This window comes from Eretmochelys imbricata, chromosome 1 (assembly GCF_965152235.1).
Source record: "Eretmochelys imbricata isolate rEreImb1 chromosome 1, rEreImb1.hap1, whole genome shotgun sequence".
Classification (NCBI taxonomy): Eukaryota; Metazoa; Chordata; order Testudines; family Cheloniidae; genus Eretmochelys; species Eretmochelys imbricata.
Genome location: NC_135572.1, coordinates 194,487,097 through 194,505,237, shown reverse-complemented (window position 1 = coordinate 194,505,237; position 18,141 = coordinate 194,487,097). Strand labels below are relative to the sequence as shown.

Below are 18,141 nucleotides of genomic sequence, written 5' to 3'. Positions count from 1 at the left end.
AAAGTGCACCAAAATTTGAAAATAAATTGGCCTCATCATGCCAGGCTGGAAACATGGCCTCAGCAGTGGATTAAAGAAACACCACCACCAGTTCAAACCTCTCACAGGAGCCAAACAGAACAGAGGGAACCCTATTTCTGCTGTTTAGTGACACCACACCTGCAGGAGCAGCATTTCCATAACAAGCTTCAGAGCAAGAAGTGTTTGAAGAAGGGACATGCCAATGGGCAGGCCACAGTGCACCAGACCCAAAAGGAAGCCACCAGTGTCTACATGTAGGAGCTACCATCCTAGTTAGGTGCCTGTCAGCTTCGAATGAAAGGATGCGTGAGCTATACCATTTCACAGAAATGTATGCGGTGGGAAAGGACAGACATATTATCCCCTATATTATGTTAACGTAAAGGTAAATGACGTGATATACAGGAGTGGCCATGTCTGTGATCTCTGGGGGTGGGAGGGTGGTTAGCAAAAAAAAAAAAAAATTCCTGGGTTAAGAACAAGAGAAACTAATGTGCTTTGATAGCTTTACAATTAAGGGCAGAAAGGAGTGTTAGGCAGCCTCCCTGTCACTGTAGTTTAGATAGATATCTGTTCACCATTAGAGTTAAGAGTGAGCGAAGGAAATGCCCCCTCCCCACCCCCCATTGATGGGCATAAACTGGCTATACAGATTTAAATTGGATTGGAGTGTGATGCACCACATGCCAGAAAGAATGAGGGAACCGAAAAATACAAAGCTGTGGGCTCAGAAAGAGGCATAACCGTGAGGCTGGTTGTGACAAGGCCTACGTTTCTGAATGTTAGACATGTGCCATATGCCCTGTGCAGGAGCCTATGGAGAAACAAACAGTGACAAGCCCCCAACATAAACTTCCCAGTTTTTTCTGCCAAGGGCAGTGATGGTACAAAATTACAGGAGAGGGATGAAGTGAGGGGAAAAACGTGGTAAAGAAGATATTGGACCTAATGGCACATTTACTCGAGATAATGAAGAGGTACATTGACTAACTCAGTATGATTACAGAATGTGGCCCCTGAAGCAAGAAGAGATTGTTTGGGTTTTTGTTGGCTGGAAGAGGAAGAATTGGTGCTGGAAGATGGTGGCCAAGAGAGGAAAAGTGCTCCTGCTGGCACGAGGACAAAGTTTGGATGGCCCTTTCTTTCCCTGACAGGTACCGCTGGCCACAGCCTGCAGCAAAATGGCAGACCCTGCTGTAAGGTTAAACTTGTAATTTGGTTTTTATGGTTGTGTTTATTAATTAAGGAATTTACAGGGGAGGACTGTGGTGTTTTGAGGACTGTGTTGGAATTGCAAACTGTTGGTTTAAGAGCAGGGTGAGGGTGATGCTCTTGTCCTGCCTTACAGTATAAGGGGGCTCTGTAGCAAAGCATGAGAGTGGCTTGGAGTCACTTTGAAAAGAGCTAGCTTAAAGCAAGGTGGGGAGAGTTGGGCCTCCCTGCTTTAGGGAGCAGCCTGTTTTCCTTCCTCTCAGTGTTTGGGTTTTTGTGTGGTCGTTCAGGGTTCTACAAAACACTGTTATGCTGCAACCTTTCAGCAACAGTATCTGTGTGTTTTAGCTACTTCTCTGTGCGTAGGCTGTGCACATAACAGAAATCAGGCTTGGATTTCTGAGCAAGAAAACTGTCTGCTGCTGTTTGCTCCTACTATATTCAGGGAAACAGGACGTTGGACCACACTGCTTAAAATTCAGAATGATAGCACATAAACTGCAAACCAACCCTAGTATCAATAGCAGTGTGGCTGTGGAAGCAGCAGAGTAGAAACACTCCTGAAATTGAAGGGTACATGCTCAGCTGTGCTGCTGTCCACTCTACCCCAGCTACACTGCTATTTATAGTGGCATTAGCTCTCTTTAAGCTACTGCAAGGATGTATATGTGAGCAGGGGAATCACACTCCTAACTTGTAGTGTGGATTAGCCAGAGAAAGAGAAAACAGGCTGCTTGCCGAGGGCAGGTCTACACTTAAAACGGTGCAGCTGCACCGCTGTAGTGCTTTAGTGAAGAGAGTTCTTCTGTTGGTGTAGTTAATCCACTTTCCCGAGAGGGCAGTAGCTATGTTGGTGAGAGAAGCCCTCTCGCTGACCGAATGCTGTCTACAATGGTACGATGTCGCTAACGTAGTTCTACCAAAGTAATTCTGCAGTGTAGACCCGACCTTGCTTTAAGGTGGTGCTTTCCAGACTGCCTGTGGGAAGGTTGCCATGCATTGCTAAAGAGCCCCTTAGCCTGTAAACAGGACAAGGGAACCACTCAGCCCTATCCCCCACCCTCCCACTTTTACACTGATCGTTTACAATTCGAACACTGTCATCGATATAACCCTGTCAGGCCTGTGCCCCAAAGAAGGTCTCTTTCTTAGCTTCCTCCCAGGGCCACGTTCACTGCTTCATTCACTTTCTGGGCCAATCTGCTTCTGACACACACAGACACACTGGCAGCTCCATCACTCAATCCCCTGATTTTTGTAATCAGTCCCAGGGGAACCCCTCTTGTTCTGCCTGAGTTACTTCTTTCTCAGGCCTTCCCATGAAGTCTAATGCCTTGGGAGGTGGCTTGTGTTGTTTCAGCTCTCCCTAAACCAAGGGACATTTAATTGTTCCCTCATTTAATGGGGAGGTGGGTGGACGAGAAGACCCCAGAGTGTTTCTCCATCCTTGTCATCTATGATTTTACTGCACTTGGCTAATAACAGTGGAGAATGCTTGCTTCTTCAATGAGACCTATATGGGCATTTTTGTTGTCGTTCCCATGCCAATTGACTAATTTTATATATCACGAAGTGTGGTAAACGTTGTATTTGTTTTGACTTTCAGGACACAAATAATCAAGGAAAGAGTCTCTTGGAAGACTGTGTAAAGCAAACTTGCTCAGGAGAGGCAGAATAGTTGTCTGAAGTTTCAAATAAATAGAAACTTAGAACCAAGGCGAATTCTTTGCATTCACTTTTAGGTACGATGTGTACAGTTGCACTAGGAAACAAAAACAAGGAAGCACTTTAGCTGCACTGAACTATTAGCAACAGAACAAAACATAAAAAGATGGTTGAAAAGAGAGGAGTAGCTTGTGAGTGTTTTCATACAGACTCACTCTGGCATGCAGAAAATGTGACTGTAGTAGGTGTACTCAAAAACTGGCGCAGTTCTCAGGAAAAATGTTTGTCCGTGCAGCAAAACAGCAAGAGAAGGCTCAGTGTCATGGTACATTGTATATTTGTAAATACTGACATTAACTAAGCCCCTTGTGGTAAATCTGTCTTAAAAATAGTTGTTAACTAGTGCTAATTAAATGTACTAGGACTGACAGCTTTGAAGACATCTACAATTGTATAGTTTAGGTATGCGAAGAATGACCATTAATTTTCTGAAGACCTACTAAATACAGCCATACATTTACACCTTACCTATTACTGGCTTAAAAAAGCCCAAACAGGTGAGGGAGAGACAAATTATCTGACCTAGTCTTCCTGAAAAGGGGTATAGGCATCTCCTCAGTCACTGAAAATCCTTACCTGTATACTGAATTAATAATACTTTTGATGTTTTTAAAGGTGTACAGGTGGGGTCCTGTTTGTGATGCCTGTGACACAGAAATGGGAAACTATTGTCTTGAAATTAAGAGAGCCCACATTTTTAAGTCAGTTGTTGGTGCTGGTAAAGGCAACACGGTGCTGGTGCCATTTTTTTAACACATTAGCATTTTGTAACTGATGTTGGTGACCCTGTATATTATTGTAATTCTGCACAAATCCAGAGCTAGGAGAGGCTGGAAATCATGACTTTTGCACATTTGATAAGGTACACTTTCCAGTGTTGGAGGCTAGGCTTGTTTCAGTTTATTTAATTTCTTGGGAATCTACCAGTAGTAGGAACTCATTTGTACATAGTACTGCTAGTAATATCTTGTCATGAAAAAGTCAGAGGTTCCATGCCTGGCACGTATATAATAGTGTAACATCAGAACCAGGTTTAACCCAACATACCACTTTCCTGAAAGGCTTTTTGAACCCTGTTAATATTTAAATGAAAAACACACTCTGAGGATTGCCCTATATGCATCAGCACACACAAAGGAAAGTTTTCTGACATGCAGGGCTGCCTGAGAAGCAAAAGTATGGGAAGCAAAAGTAAATTATAACCTGGTAGAGGAAAACATTAATGGAAACCTAGAATTGGGTTTAAAGTCGAAACCTTAAAAAAAGCCACGAATAAAATTTGGTATATTACCCTAACTGAGGAATTAAAACCCAATTTTTTAATTTTAGATTTTTCTGTCTGCCAGCTAATTTTCAATGCACAGATGACACCAAAACCCCTCTCTCATTCTTCCTAAAACAAGTCCAGCTGAGGAGTCACGTTGCCTTTTTTCTGTCTGCTATCACTGTAGACTGTTCTAAAAAATGCAGGCCAATCTTAGTTTTGGAGCCATAGGTGAATTGCCCTATATGGGTTCCCATACAGTTTCTTCCTCACCTCTTCCCAAGATCCCACCACCTCTGTATACCCATGGATGCTTCCCTAGCTCAATTACCTTCTGTCCACAGTCAGTTCATGGTGGTGGTCTCCCATCACAGCTATGGTGAGCCAAGCCTCTAGTGGCCCATATTCCAGACATGGGAAGTCAAATGGTGAGCTGTAGCTCAGCTTTCCAAGAGGAGAGCAGGGGAGGGAGGGTTAGGAGGTTGTCAGTCTCTGCTCCGACATGAAACTAGTATGGGACTGCGGCTGACAGGCTGGATGTGAGTAAGTGGCTTAGGGCCATGAATGTGGAAGGCTGCCCCCTGCACATGGGTAGTCTTGGTCACTTTCTTCATACAGAGAGTTTTAATGTTAACTTCAGAAATGTGAATGACTTTGTGTGTGTGTGTGTGTGTGTGTATAGTTGCATTACTGACAATTAGGCTTTGTTCCAAGATAATGAGCAGGGCAGTCAGCAGGAGTCAAGCAGGTTTTTTTTGAGCTCTGGGACCAGGCCTCAACAAGTGTAAGGGAAAGAAAAACACTACAAAATCTGGTTTGGGTTTTCGTTTCATTTTTATTTCTTAAGGTGCCTATTCTACTGCTGCTTTCAACTGTGTAGCTCATCAATTAATATGAAGCATCAAACGCTGTTCGGTCTTCAGTTACTCAGCGCACAGTGTATTTACTCCTCTTCATGAACCTGAAATGTGATTTGTGTGAGAAAGACAGTATAATTCAATTAAGAATGAAAACTTTTACATCATTTCTTAAAGAGTAAATTCTCAAGTATCAGACAAAAGCTTCTATTCCCTTTTACCTATTGTATTAACAAATTCTCACTGGCATAAACATAAACTGGTTTCGCTTTCTTGAAGTCAGTGGTGCTATTACTGATTTTCACCAGCTGAGAATACTGCTCAGTTTCTTGTCCTGATACTATGTGTATGTTAACAGCTTATGAGTTTCATGCAGCACTGTTAGGAGGTACACCACAGTTCTGTGGTAATATAGCCCATTCTATTGAAACTGTTCTCGCTAAGGGCTTGTCTGTATGAACACTTAATTTGCAGCAAGCCGGGCTGTATATGTATCCATCACTACCTTCCTGGGCACTAAGTGTTTGTGAGGACCCTGCTGCTGTGCCCTGAAAGGTCCCTAGTGCTTTTTGATCTTTCCCGCTGTGAAATGGGAGTAGGTCAAAGTGCACTAGGGAACTTTAGTGCAGGTAGGGGCACCAGTCATTTCAACCATGTCAGTCCCCTCTTAGAATCCCTCTACTGCTACTGCATATAACTCAAGCTTAGCAGCTTCAGTGTTCCACATAACGCTGCCCTGTCCTACTTATCTGAGCTTGTCTTGCTGCACGGTGCCCTGCTGTTCTACGAAGGTTCGTATGTTGCACGGCATTCATCACAGGTGCTCAGATGCTACAATCAGTAGTTCAGTAAGCAACGTGACTACTGGCTGTCACATGTTTCTCTCATCCTCTCCTGAGGGAGAGAAGCATGCGCAAGTGGAAGCATACACTGCCTCTCTTCTGCTGGTGTTCCCACCCTCAGCCACCCATCTGTCAACTTCTCATATGAGCACCACCATGCCTTTTTCCACATTGCCTCGCTGCATGGCACAGACTTTCTGATCTTATCTATAAGGCCTTTATCCTCTCAGCATTTAAGTTCCGCTTGAAGATCCACATTTGCCATGTGCCTTACAGTGAATTAGCTCACAAGGAAAACTGTGTACCCCATTCGCCCAAACCTCTATTTTAGACTGAGCTGCTTAAGGCAGGAACAAGGTACTTGTCTGTCAGTGGCTGATGAATGCAAACAATGGATGCTGCTATTAATAATTAAATTAAAATGTATTTGAGTTGTATTAAGAGAAGTTAGGTGTAAAAGTGTAAATTATAATAATTTATAGGATTAAATGAAATACAAGATGGCGTTTAATAAATCTATGCAACAGCTTGGCTTTGTGTGTAACATGAATTCATGGGACTGGAAGAACTTGGACATTCACCAGAAAAATGCACTTTCAGAAACTAGCAAGGGAATAAAAAAACCCCAAAGTTTAATTTTTTAAAAAAAGCTACACAACATTGAGGGAGCCACATTTTCACCCATAGTTCCAGCACCAGCACAGGGCCTAAAGGTATAGAAGGCCAGATCCTTAGCTGGCGTAAGGCAGTGTGGCTTCATCATCGAGAAAGGTATATCAATTTACACCACTGGAGGACCTAGCCCCGAATGATTTATTCTGGTGTGGGCAGGCAAAGGAAATTGGAAAAATCTTGCCACACAATGGATATCATAACAGAAAGGAGAGGGTGATTGGATAAAGTCTCCTTTTTAAGTTCTGGGGAGAGAGAGAGAGAGGTTTTCTTTGTGCCATCATGGCTGGGGTTGGTCACCCGACACATGCATTTCTAAAATCTTGAGCCTCAGAGTTTAGATTATGCCTCTAAGTCAAGTGGACAAAGATCATTCCAACTCCTTGTTCAATGCCTCATATGTGGATGAGGAGCATACTTGCACCTGTTACGATTTGGGTAATCAAAGGCTCTCTCACTCTTTCAACTGCAGGTCACACCACATCCCCAAAGGTAAGAAATTTGGAACCTTTATTCAACAGCTTGGTGGTAAGTTCCCTTTACTCCAAATGCAAACCCACATACAAATATTAATAAAATATGAATGACTTAGAGTGCCTATACAGCCAATCACTAACACCCCAAACTACAAAAGTTATCACCCTGCACTGAAAGCGCAGTTTCAAGATGAAGGTGAAATTCTGTGTAACCAAAAAATCTGCCAGTGCCATAATCCTCAGGCTGCACTGTGTTGTGGAAGAGGCCCTACAGGACAGGTAGAAATCCATGGTACATTGCAAGAGACGATGTTTTGAATACCCACTATCAAAGAATAATATTTGATTATGTATTGGCAAAAACCCTCTTCGGGTTACAGCTGCTCAAGTAACAAAGTTTGTATTGGGATATATTAAGGACATGTTTCTTTGGCAGGTTATAAGGTTCAGGTCACTCTCCCAAAGTTTTTCCGTAATGTAAAAAAATAGAAGACTGCAATAAAAACTCACATTTCAATCTGGTTCAGATTTATGATATGGAATAATTTTCCTATCTCGTATAGTACTGATGTAGAGCTGTGCTGATCAGTTCTCCTTCCTCTGCGTGTATGTGTGCACATGTGTCAGTGTGCAGAGACTCACTTATTCTGCAGAATAACACCATACCTTTTTTATCCCAATATCTCTTGTCTTGGTCCTCAGTTTATTAACTTGAGATTCAGCTATTTCAGCCCGTTCTTCAGCATCATCCAGCTCATGTTGCTGCTTCCTGTACTTTGCAAGATACTGATTGGATTGTGCTTCCTGGTAAAACAAAGGATTAGACAAATTTTTCCCTTGTAGATTTGAAAACGGTGATCTTCAGTACCAGGCAAGGTTCAAGTGTGTGAGACTAAGCGGCAAATATCCGTGGGGCTTAACCAACCTTTGCGATGCAAACATTTAGTCAAATGCTTTGCTGGTTCCACCAGTACTCCCCATTTTAAGGGAAACTTTCAGGATGGGGAAAAAACCCTTCTAACGTGGAACTACGTTATAGCCATTTTTCAGTAATCACCGACTTAGCGGGTTAACAGAATGTCATGAAAAGTTTCACTCTGGTTGATCCAAACCCCTTGCCCAGGATACACAGAAAGACAGCTCTGGAAAACTATATCCATACACAACACCAAGTGCAAGCTGCTTAAGATGGAACGGGTAGGGAGTGTACAGTGTAAATCAGTACTACATAGATCTTCAGCTAAGCTGAATATATTTAATAAAACTGCTAAATGATTTTTAGTATATGAAGGCCCTGAGACCCAGATCCTCAAAGGTATTTAGGTACCTAGATCTCATTGGTTTCAATGGGAGGTGCCTAAATGCCTCTGAGGACGTGGGCTCAAATGACCAAGGATGCAATTGTCAGTGAGGGCATGACTTGATTAAATTTAAAAAAAAAAAAAATTCCATGTCACAATTGTTCCTGTCACTTACAGCTTCCTCAGCTTGATGCTTATAGCTTTTCACTTTTAATTGCAGCTTATCGATCAGCTCCTGCATCCTGGTCAGATTCTTCTTATCTTCCTCTGCCTACATCAAGCAAACAGAAAAAAATGCTTTAATAGTATGTATAGGCAGAAGGTATGAGTATGTCACAAACTGAGTAAGTTTTGTGAGGCAATTATTTCTATCACATTGGAAATTTAGGACTTTGAAACAAAACAGTTCAACTAGTATCACTATGTATAGAGATAAGAAAAATATTCTAGTAGACTGACCAAGGGTATGTATTTGTTTCAACGGTAAAAGCAACACAGAGCAGTGGAAGGAACTATCAGGAAATATATTTAGAAAGTATCAAGCATAGTGATACAGACTCCCTAACGGATAATGCAGAGATGATGAAGGACATTTCTACTCTATAGAGTAAAAATGGTACCCCAGTGCATATCTTCTCCCTGTGCGTGTGGAAGCTTATCTTTTTATTCCAGTGACAAAAGTAAATTTAATCTATTTTATTCTGGTTAGTAGGGTCAATACCTGAGTGAGAGAGCTGGAGTCTCCTTTTCATGCATCAAGAAAAATGGTACCTACGGATGCTCCTTGGCAGGTTTAAATAGCACCGTGTTAAAAATGCTAAAGCTCCAACTACACTAGATTAACAATTGTTTAGGTTAATTGAGGGTAGCATTGGAAAGTGTTTTTCTAAAATTCACTAGCACGGACAAAGCTTTTGGCAGTGCTCATTTCCACTGGGAGAAGGATGCAGCTCAACACTGTATTTGAAAGAAAACATTTCCTCCAGGGACCCACAGTTTAGTATAATACTTAGAAGGACTGGGGTTTTTGCTACAGTACCTGATAAGTCAGCTCCTTTATGCGTCTCTCATATTTGCGGACTCCTTTCTGGGCTTCTGTATTGCGACGAAGTTCATTCTCTAGATCATTTTCCAGCTCACGTACCTGCAAGAGAAGAAACATTATGTAATTCCACATGTTTAAACATCAAATAGTTTAATTTACAGTTTAAGTGATGTTCATCTTTGCAGGACCCTTTGTCACATATCTCCAAGTATGTGCTTCAGCAGTAGACCAAAATTTCCATGTAGATGTTGGTTTTCTACCCAGTTTATTATGCATTTTTATTACATAATGTTTATATTGCACTAGCAGTTCCAATCAGGACTGTAACCCCAACATACTAGAAACTGTACAAAAATACAAATACTCCAAAGAGGTCACAAGCTAAGCTGGAAGCATAGAGGCTTTTCCATTTTCAGACTTTATGCCTTATTTTAAGCATGGACTTCATCATATACTTGGTGTTGGCTACAACAACCACATTGCTATGCCAACCAAGTCAGTTGATAAAAGGGAAAGATGGGTCCATGTGGACCTCACACCTGGCCTAGGTGTAACTCTTAAAAGAGTTTACGCTTAATATAATCTCTAAAGAGTTCTTTCTACTTTATAGATGGTCCCTAAAGCCAAGGTCAGAAGTGACTGTGTCCAGAGCAACCATATTGTCTGAGTTTTATGAAGTATCTGGAAGCAGGCGTCTTCCATCTTCTTCTTCAGCAGGCCTATAAACAGGACAGAAAACCTACCCTGGACTCCAGCTTTTGGATCTGCTTCTTGCCACCTTTCAGTGCTATTTGCTCTGCTTCATCCAGTCTTTTCTGTAGATCTTTAATAGTCTGTTCCATGTTCTTTTTCATTCTCTCCAAGTGGGCACTAGTATCTTGCTCCTTTTTAAGCTCCTCAGCCATCATTGCTGCCTAAAATACAGATAAAACATCACAGTGAGGTCTGTTGGACTGTGGAAGAGGCTCGTAAGAGAAGTGAGGGAAGCCCCACTGCTTGTATCATTTACACTAGACTGAACAAAGTACCAGAGAGTACTCTGTAGAGAGTTGTCCTTCACAAGCAGATTTGATGGACAGACAATGTAACCTTGTCATAAATATAAAGGGAAGGGTAACCACCTCTCTGTATACAGAACTATAAAATCCCTCCTGGCCAGAGGCAAAACCCTTTCACCTGTAAAGGGTTAAGAAGCTTGGATAACCTCTCTGGCACCTGACCAAAATGACTAGTGAGGAGACAAGTTACTTTCAAAGCTGGTGGGTGGGGACAAAGGGTCTGTCTGTCTGTGTGATGCTTTTGCCAGGACCAGGTCAGGAATGCTCTTCAGAACTTCTGTTAAGTTAGTAAGCAATCTAGCTAGAAATGTGTTAGATTTTCTTTTGTTTAATGGCTGGTAAAATAGCTGTGCTGAATGGGATGTATATTCCTGTTTTTGTGTCTTTTTGTAACTTAAGGTTTTGCCTAGAGGGATACTCTATGTTTTGAATCTGATTACCCTGTAAGGTATTTACCATCCTGATTTTACAGAGGTGATTTTTACTTTTTCTTTAATTAAAATTCTTCTTTTAAGATCCTGATTGCTTTTTCATTGTCCTTAAGATCCAAGGGTTTGGGTCTGTGTTCACCGATGCAAATTGGTTAGGATTGTTATCAAGCCTTCCCCAGGAAAGGGGGTGTAGGGCTTGGGGGGATATTTTGGGGGGAAGACGTCTCCAAGTGGACTCTTTCCCTGTTCTTTGTTTAACAGCCTTGGTGGTGGCAGCATAGGGTTCAAGGACAAGGCAAAGTTTGTACCTTGAGGAAGTTTTTAACCTAAGCTGGTAAGAATAAGCTTAGGGGGCCTTTCATGCAGGTCCCCACATCTGTACCCTAGAGTTCAGAGTGGAAGGAACCTTGACAGACCTAATAGGTCTTTTCCATCTCTCTCTTCTAATTCTGTGATTTAAGATCTAGCTTCCTACTTCAATACCTGTATGTGGCTTTTCTGTTGAGTAAAACTGTGCCATTTGTTACACACATTTTATACAGGCTGTACTAAAAATGGTCTAGATGCAATGCTTGTGAAAGTTGCTGGGCTAACAGGCCTGAAAGGCCAATTCTCTATTTATCCATAGAATAGGTAGAGTCTGGGCAGTGTTAGGGAAGCTTCCCCAGTCTGTGCCAGCAGTGACTGTGAGGCACCACATCTAGGGACGAAGAGTTCAGAGGCCATGCCCTATTGTGTCTTGGGTCTTTCTGCTGACATTGCTAACAGCGGTGCAATGAGTCTATTTCTGAACAGACAGATATGATAACACCAAGGTCCAGCTACATATTTTGGATAGGTCACTGTACAGCCATCAGAAGATAATTACTGGGCTGGAGTTGAACTGGTGACATCTCCCACATCTTAAGGAGATAGACCAGCTGAAGAACAGTTGGGAAAAAAATACAGGAAGAACTTCCTCCAGGAATTCTGGGTGTACAACGCATGGGGATTCAACACTATGAAACCTGGGTCCCTGAATTTCACATTGTTTGCTGATATAACCCTTCTGGCAACATTGATTTCTCCAGTTCTTCTGGAGCTGAAACAACACTAGCTTGACTCCTCTGCTCTCCAAGAGAGGTCTTCGATCTCTCTTCTCTTGACCATAGTCTTGTGCTGAGAGTAGTGTCATGTGGATCCCACATCTCTGGTCGGCATCTGACTTTAAAATTACTCTTTTGGGAATCTGGAATGTCCCCCCTCCAATCAGAGCCTTTCTTGTGATCTACGCAGCTGCCAAGTGGACCTTGGAGGGTGGGCTCCCAACTGTCTCAGCTTGTCCAGATGCAAAGATCTATTTGAAGGTGACATGATCCAACCCAGAGTTTCAGGATCAGCAGATGTGCCCCTTCTTGGAGAAGAGAAATTGACCAAGGAGAAAATGTTTCTCTTTTCCTCCCTCCAACCTTTTCTGCACCAGGGCAGCATTAACCCCTTTCAGCCAGCTCTGGAGCCCACTGAATAAACCGTTCCACCTCCCCCCCGCCCCATAGCCACAGAAATGGAAATTCAGGGGGCACGAAGTGTTGTCAGAATATGGTGCTATACCTGCAAAAAGGGAACAAGCAGCCAATCTACTTACATCGGTGATAGCTTTCTTGGCTTTTTCTTCAGCATTCCTGCACTCCTGTATAGCCTCCTCTACTTCATTCTGCATCTGAGAGATGTCAGTTTCCAGCTTCTTCTTCTGATTGATAAGGCTTGTGTTCTTTTTGTTAAAAAAAGGAGGGGAAAGATTATTAGGGACATAGGTTTGTTGTAGGACTTCAACAATTTATCTATGACCACACGTCTATTTTTGCAGCTCCCTAGACTTCACAGGATACAGTATCTATTAACATGGTACAGGCCTGACTTTATTTTTTAGACCATCTTTAGATTGTGTGTATTTTATCTTTTTTAAAAAAGTTCCCAGAGCTCTGAATATCCATATTTAACAAACAAATGGAACTAAACAAAAAAATTCAGCCAAACACTGAAATAGGGGACTGGTGCAGTGTTTTCAGCTCTGGTCAATGAAGGTCCCATATTCAGTTATTCTAAAAGGTGATTAAAGTGGAAATCCAATATTGTGGCTGCAGTTCAGGAGGTAGCACATAATGTGTTAGCAGCACAAGTTTTGCTAATGCATGACAAGCTTTCATAGCCTGCTGGTATTTAATTATTTAGAGATGGGCTCATAGGGGTTTGGAGTGGACATCCTAGTCTGTGAAGACACAGCCTCCTAGAACCTGCTAAGAATTACAGTCTCCACTTAAGGAGGTAACAAGCAACAAGGGCAAATCACTTATTTTATCTGCTCTCCCCATCCCAGCCCTCATCAGCCTACCATTTGATGGCCCTATATTGATGAAGATCTTTGATGTGGTATGGAGCCACTTGCTGCCAGTTAAAATGTACTGTCTTGCTCAATGTAGCTATACATAATGAATGGATTTTGCATGTTTTACTGAAGGCTTCTCTAAGCAGCTTGCATAAAAAGGTCACACATACCACTTCCCCTGACCCCCCCATCAAAATAGCGTCCATACAATCCACAAACCCAACTGGGTTTTAACATTGCTGTGTGTAAACACTAGTAGTAAGATAGTCTGAAATTCTATGACACCCTGTGAAGAAGGTAAAGACCCAATTATCATCTGACTTCCATCTTTACCCTTTCTAGAAAGTGTTTATTATAGCAGGCTAGATCACTTCTGCACTGATATCATGATGGGAATAAAGTATAATATGGGGAGAAAGAGAGAGACTGACTGACTCATTTTCTTTAGTGGAATGAATGAAACTTCTCTGACAAATGATGGTCGGTGGTTATGGCATTCATATCCTTCTGGCATGTGCAATCTTTAGGTTTCTCCAATAGCCACTACTGCTGCTTGTTGAGACTAGTGTACACAGCGCTTAGGAAACCGCTCCCCTCCCACTCCTTGAAATCCAACCTGGGTGTGGAGAAGGTTCACACGTTCAGTGGCTTCCAGTAGCTCTTGCTCCGCCAGCTTACGCCCACGTTCAGTCTGGTCTAGCACGGCCCTCAGCTCATCAAGCTCTGATTGGAGAAGATTGTTCCGCCTGTCAGTGACTGCCAGCTGCTCCTTCAGGTCTTCATTCAGGTGTGCTGAATCATCCATCTGCACTTGCAGGTCCTGGAGCAGAAACAGCAGCATTCTCACACACTAGCGTGACAGGACTTGAGCTTAGGGTGACCAGATGTCCCGATTTTATAGGGCCAGTCCCAATATTGGGGGCTTTTTCTTATATAAGCTTCTGTTATGCCCCACCCCCTGTCCTGATTTTTCACACTTGCTATCTGGTCAAGTCTTTGCTGTTCAATGCCAAAGCCTCTGAAAATCTGTCTGAACAATGCGGAATGGAGGCTTATCCAGGAGGTCTTGAAGCTGTTTTAGCTCCTGCTTAGAAAAGTACTGCAAAGACTTCCTCCCTCCATGTTGTGAGAAATAGCACGTTTAATTCACCCCGGCCTGCTGTGTTGGGGGCATGAACTGAATCTTCCAAGTCAGTGGTGGTTTCAAGTGGGGGTATTTTGTGGATTCATCCTCTGGGGAGTGCAGGTGAGGGATTAAGGAGTCTCCAGGAAATCTGACTTTATGCCCTGACATCAGTTTAATAGGAAACTATTTGGCAGAGGCTGCTGGAGAATTAAGTTAAATGAAGCTACACAGATAATCTGGCCATTCTGACTCCCTGTCAAATGGCTCCTCCTTTCAAGGACCCATCAGCTGGGGACAGGAAGTCCCTGGTACTGCTGCTTTTCCCCCTCACAGAGGGCTGTCTATTCATCAGGACCCTGTGACCCTAGGGAAGAATCTGATTAAATTTTTATCAAGCTCTTTGAAGATGTTATAGGCTAAGAAGTACTTTGTAGCAGACACACACCCAGGACTGGCCATGCGTTGCATGGCACGCTAACTGCACCTAGTCTTTTGGAACAGAGTCTCAGTTTGTACTAATAATAATTGCTGTAAAAGCACTTGCTCTGTGTGTGTGTGTTTTCTGTTTGAATTGCTACATATTAATAAAACCCAGCCCTTGCTTGTGGTTGGGTAGTTCTGAGTAGCAGCTCTATGGGGTACCTTTATTTGTGCCTGCAGGATACGTGCAGTCTTTGTTGCCTCTGAGGCATGCCTGTTAGCATGGCTGAGCTGGATTTCCATCTCGTTGAGGTCCCCTTCCATCTTCTTCTTCAGCCGGATGGCCTCATTTCTGCTCTTGGCTTCAGAATCAAGGGTGGACTGCAGCGAGTCTATGGTACGCTGCTGATTTCTCCTAATTTTGGAGTAATATTCAGAAGACATTATAGGGGTAAGGAAATCTTTCCCCTCCCTCCCCAGAAGTTTTAATTACCTCCAGTAACATTTTATTTCCTGAAAGAGTTGCATTTTCAGGAATGAAATCATATATGGATGAGTGTATACAGCAGTAGTACATAATGACCCATTGTGATCACTAGTTCGGTCTGCTCCCCTCAAAAAGCTCCTGATCATAGTCAGAGTTTAAGGCCAGAAGAGACCACCAGATCCTCTAGCCTGTCCTCCTCTATATCACAGGCCACCTATACCAATCAGCACCCACACACTAAACCCAACATCCAAAATTAGACCAAAGTATTACAGCCCAGAGGAGGCTAGACTATTATGTGCCACATAGCAAGCCACATCATTCCCCTCTTCTTCCTCCCTAAATGTCCAAATAGCACCTTTGAGGCTATTACACTGGGGAGGGTCACAAATTCTTTCTTCTGGGTTTGAACGCAACAAACAATACTTAATTCTTGGCACTACTTCAGTGCTTTACATCTGAAGCTCTAGACGAATTTTGTACCATTTTATACAAGCATTAACCATCAATCAATACTCACACCTCTGAGAGGTAGGCAAGTATTCCTATTTTATATATGGGGAAACAGATACTGAGAGGTATGTAGTTTGTCCCTTGCAATACAGTGAGTCATTAGAACTCAGGAATTCCTGACTCTGAGCCACATGCTTTGAGGTTTTGGCAGGTTCTTCATTATCCCCTCTCTCTACCAGGAAATGATTCAAGGAATTGTAAGTGTCTGATATTTGCTGAATTTTTTAAAGGGCTTCTGGCAGTGACTATATTGACCCATAATTGGTCTGTTTCCTGTCCTTTGTTATACAAAATAAGTGCTGAGATTCATATCACTCACAACAACCCCAGAGTTCTCAGGAACAGCCCAGCATGTCTGGGAATTGTTCCAAGTCTCACATAATCAAAACACCAAACCATTATTCAGACATATCAGGGATGGAAAGCACCTGTCAGAGACCTCGGAGACATTGCAGGACTGTTCCCTATAGCACATTTTCTAGAATTTTGCCCAATTTTCTTCTAAAGGAGAGGTTTCAAAGTAGCAGTCGTGTTAGTCTGTATTCACAAAAAGAAAAGGAGTACTTGTGGCACCTTAGAGACAAACAAATTTATTTGAGCATAAGCTTTCATGAGCTTCATGCATCCGATGAAGTGAGCTGTAGCTCATGAAAGCTTATGCTCAAATAAATTTGTTAGTCTCTAAGGTGCCACAAGTACTCCTTTTCTTTTTTCTAAAGGAGAGTAATTCCTCAGCCTAATAGGGCTCACTCAAAGGGGAAAAAAATAACCCAAGGAACAAGAAAACCCTTGCTTTCATCTCCTTGCTTCCTGTTACATCCCCCTCAATTCTCAGATAATCCCTTGTCCCCCTTGATAAATCTTCCCCGTTCTGTCTCTGCTGAGCCAAACTGCACACCTTTGCTGGTAGCTCTTCATCTGCCCTCAAAAGTCAATTCAGCATTTTTAGTGCTTTTTGTATAAACTCATGACACATGGATCTACGTGTTGCTGGCAGCGGGCTGCCCGGAACTAAAGGTAGTGTTGCAGGTGTGGGCATCATGGGGACCTAAAAAGCACAGGCTACAGTAAGGGAGAGTGGGATGAGTGCAGCTCCCCTCCCCCCCTTCCGCTAACAGCAGAGGGAGAACTCCCCGTCCAGTGCTCCTCTCTGGCGGCTTTGTCTAGAGCTCTGGCTCCTGTCTCAATCTATTTTAACCATTGACAGAGGAACTGTCACCTGCCTACTCTGCAGTGTGATGCCTCTGTGTGACCTGTCCAAAAATCACTCTTTAATGTCCATATCACACAGCTGACTCAGTCACGCCCACACTTCTAAGGTTTCTTCCACTAGTACTGCTTTCCAGGCTTCTCCTGCCCACTGAATATGTATTGCTGATGATAGCTCTTCTATAGCGCTTTTCCTCAGTAGATCTCGGAGCACGTTACAAAGAGCAACGTCATTACCCCCATTTTGCTCATAGGGAGACTGAGACTTACAAAGGTGAAGCAGTCCAATGGCAGATCTGGATACAGACCCCAGGTCTTCTGAGTCCCACTGTGGTGCACTATCCACTAGGCCACCCTGCCTAGTAGTAGCTTTTTATTGCACACCACATCATTTCTGTTTTCATTTACTAGCTATGTTCCTTGATTTAGTGCCCTCCGGTTGCTCCCTGCTCCCTTTTTTCCTAGTAGTCCATCCAGCTCACCAGCCACATTCAGATCCTTATGTCATTATTTCCCCTCCAAGACAGGGTCCCTGATTCTATTCATTTGTGGGCCATACTTTTAGGAATGTTCCTCAGAACCCTGTAGTGCTGCTTCCAGGCATGTACCTGGGGAGCCAGCACAAAGATTTCCAGGGTGCGTTTTGCAACTTTAAGGACTTGCTGCTTACAATGGAGTAGAACCCCATGGGGAGGGGAGGCTGCGATGGCAGACACTCCACAGGCAGAACAGTAATTCAGTGTAGGCCTATTGGTGAACATGGATCTTAGTTAGAACTGAACAAAATTTTTTCAACAAAAAATGACCGGTTTTCAAAATCAACCACTTTTTGCGAAAAGCTTATACTTTCTCACAGTTTTTTGGTTTTTAATCAAATGCTGAATTTTCAACTCTTCCCCCCTGCCCCCCGGTTTCTTCCTTCATTCCTCTTTGCTCCCAAATATGACAGAAAGAATGATTTCTAGATGGATTTTTTCCCCCTTTTGCCACTAACTTTTCAGAACTTCTTCAACTTTGGGAAAATTACAGAATTACAGGAAAAATGAAACTAACTCTAATTTCTAATTTCCCAAAAGGGTGGAGAAGTTTTTAGAAGTTGCAGGGCGGCAAAAGGAAA

At 42.8% G+C, this 18,141-nt stretch overlaps 1 protein-coding gene across 1 annotated transcript in view; it reads right to left on the bottom strand.

The window, feature by feature from the left end:
- Positions 1-5,165: 5,165 nt before the first annotated feature.
- MYH15 (myosin heavy chain 15) overlaps positions 5,166-18,141 on the bottom strand; it is a 60,264-nt gene continuing 47,288 nt past the window's right edge. Inside the window, exons 35-42 of the mRNA XM_077807302.1 lie at positions 15,038-15,230; positions 13,886-14,089; positions 12,529-12,654; positions 10,159-10,329; positions 9,410-9,514; positions 8,546-8,641; positions 7,736-7,873; positions 5,166-5,183 (exon numbers count right to left, since the gene is read on the bottom strand). Coding sequence (XP_077663428.1) covers positions 5,166-5,183; positions 7,736-7,873; positions 8,546-8,641; positions 9,410-9,514; positions 10,159-10,329; positions 12,529-12,654; positions 13,886-14,089; positions 15,038-15,230 — 1,051 coding nt within the window. The remainder of the gene's footprint in view (positions 5,184-7,735; positions 7,874-8,545; positions 8,642-9,409; positions 9,515-10,158; positions 10,330-12,528; positions 12,655-13,885; positions 14,090-15,037; positions 15,231-18,141) is intronic.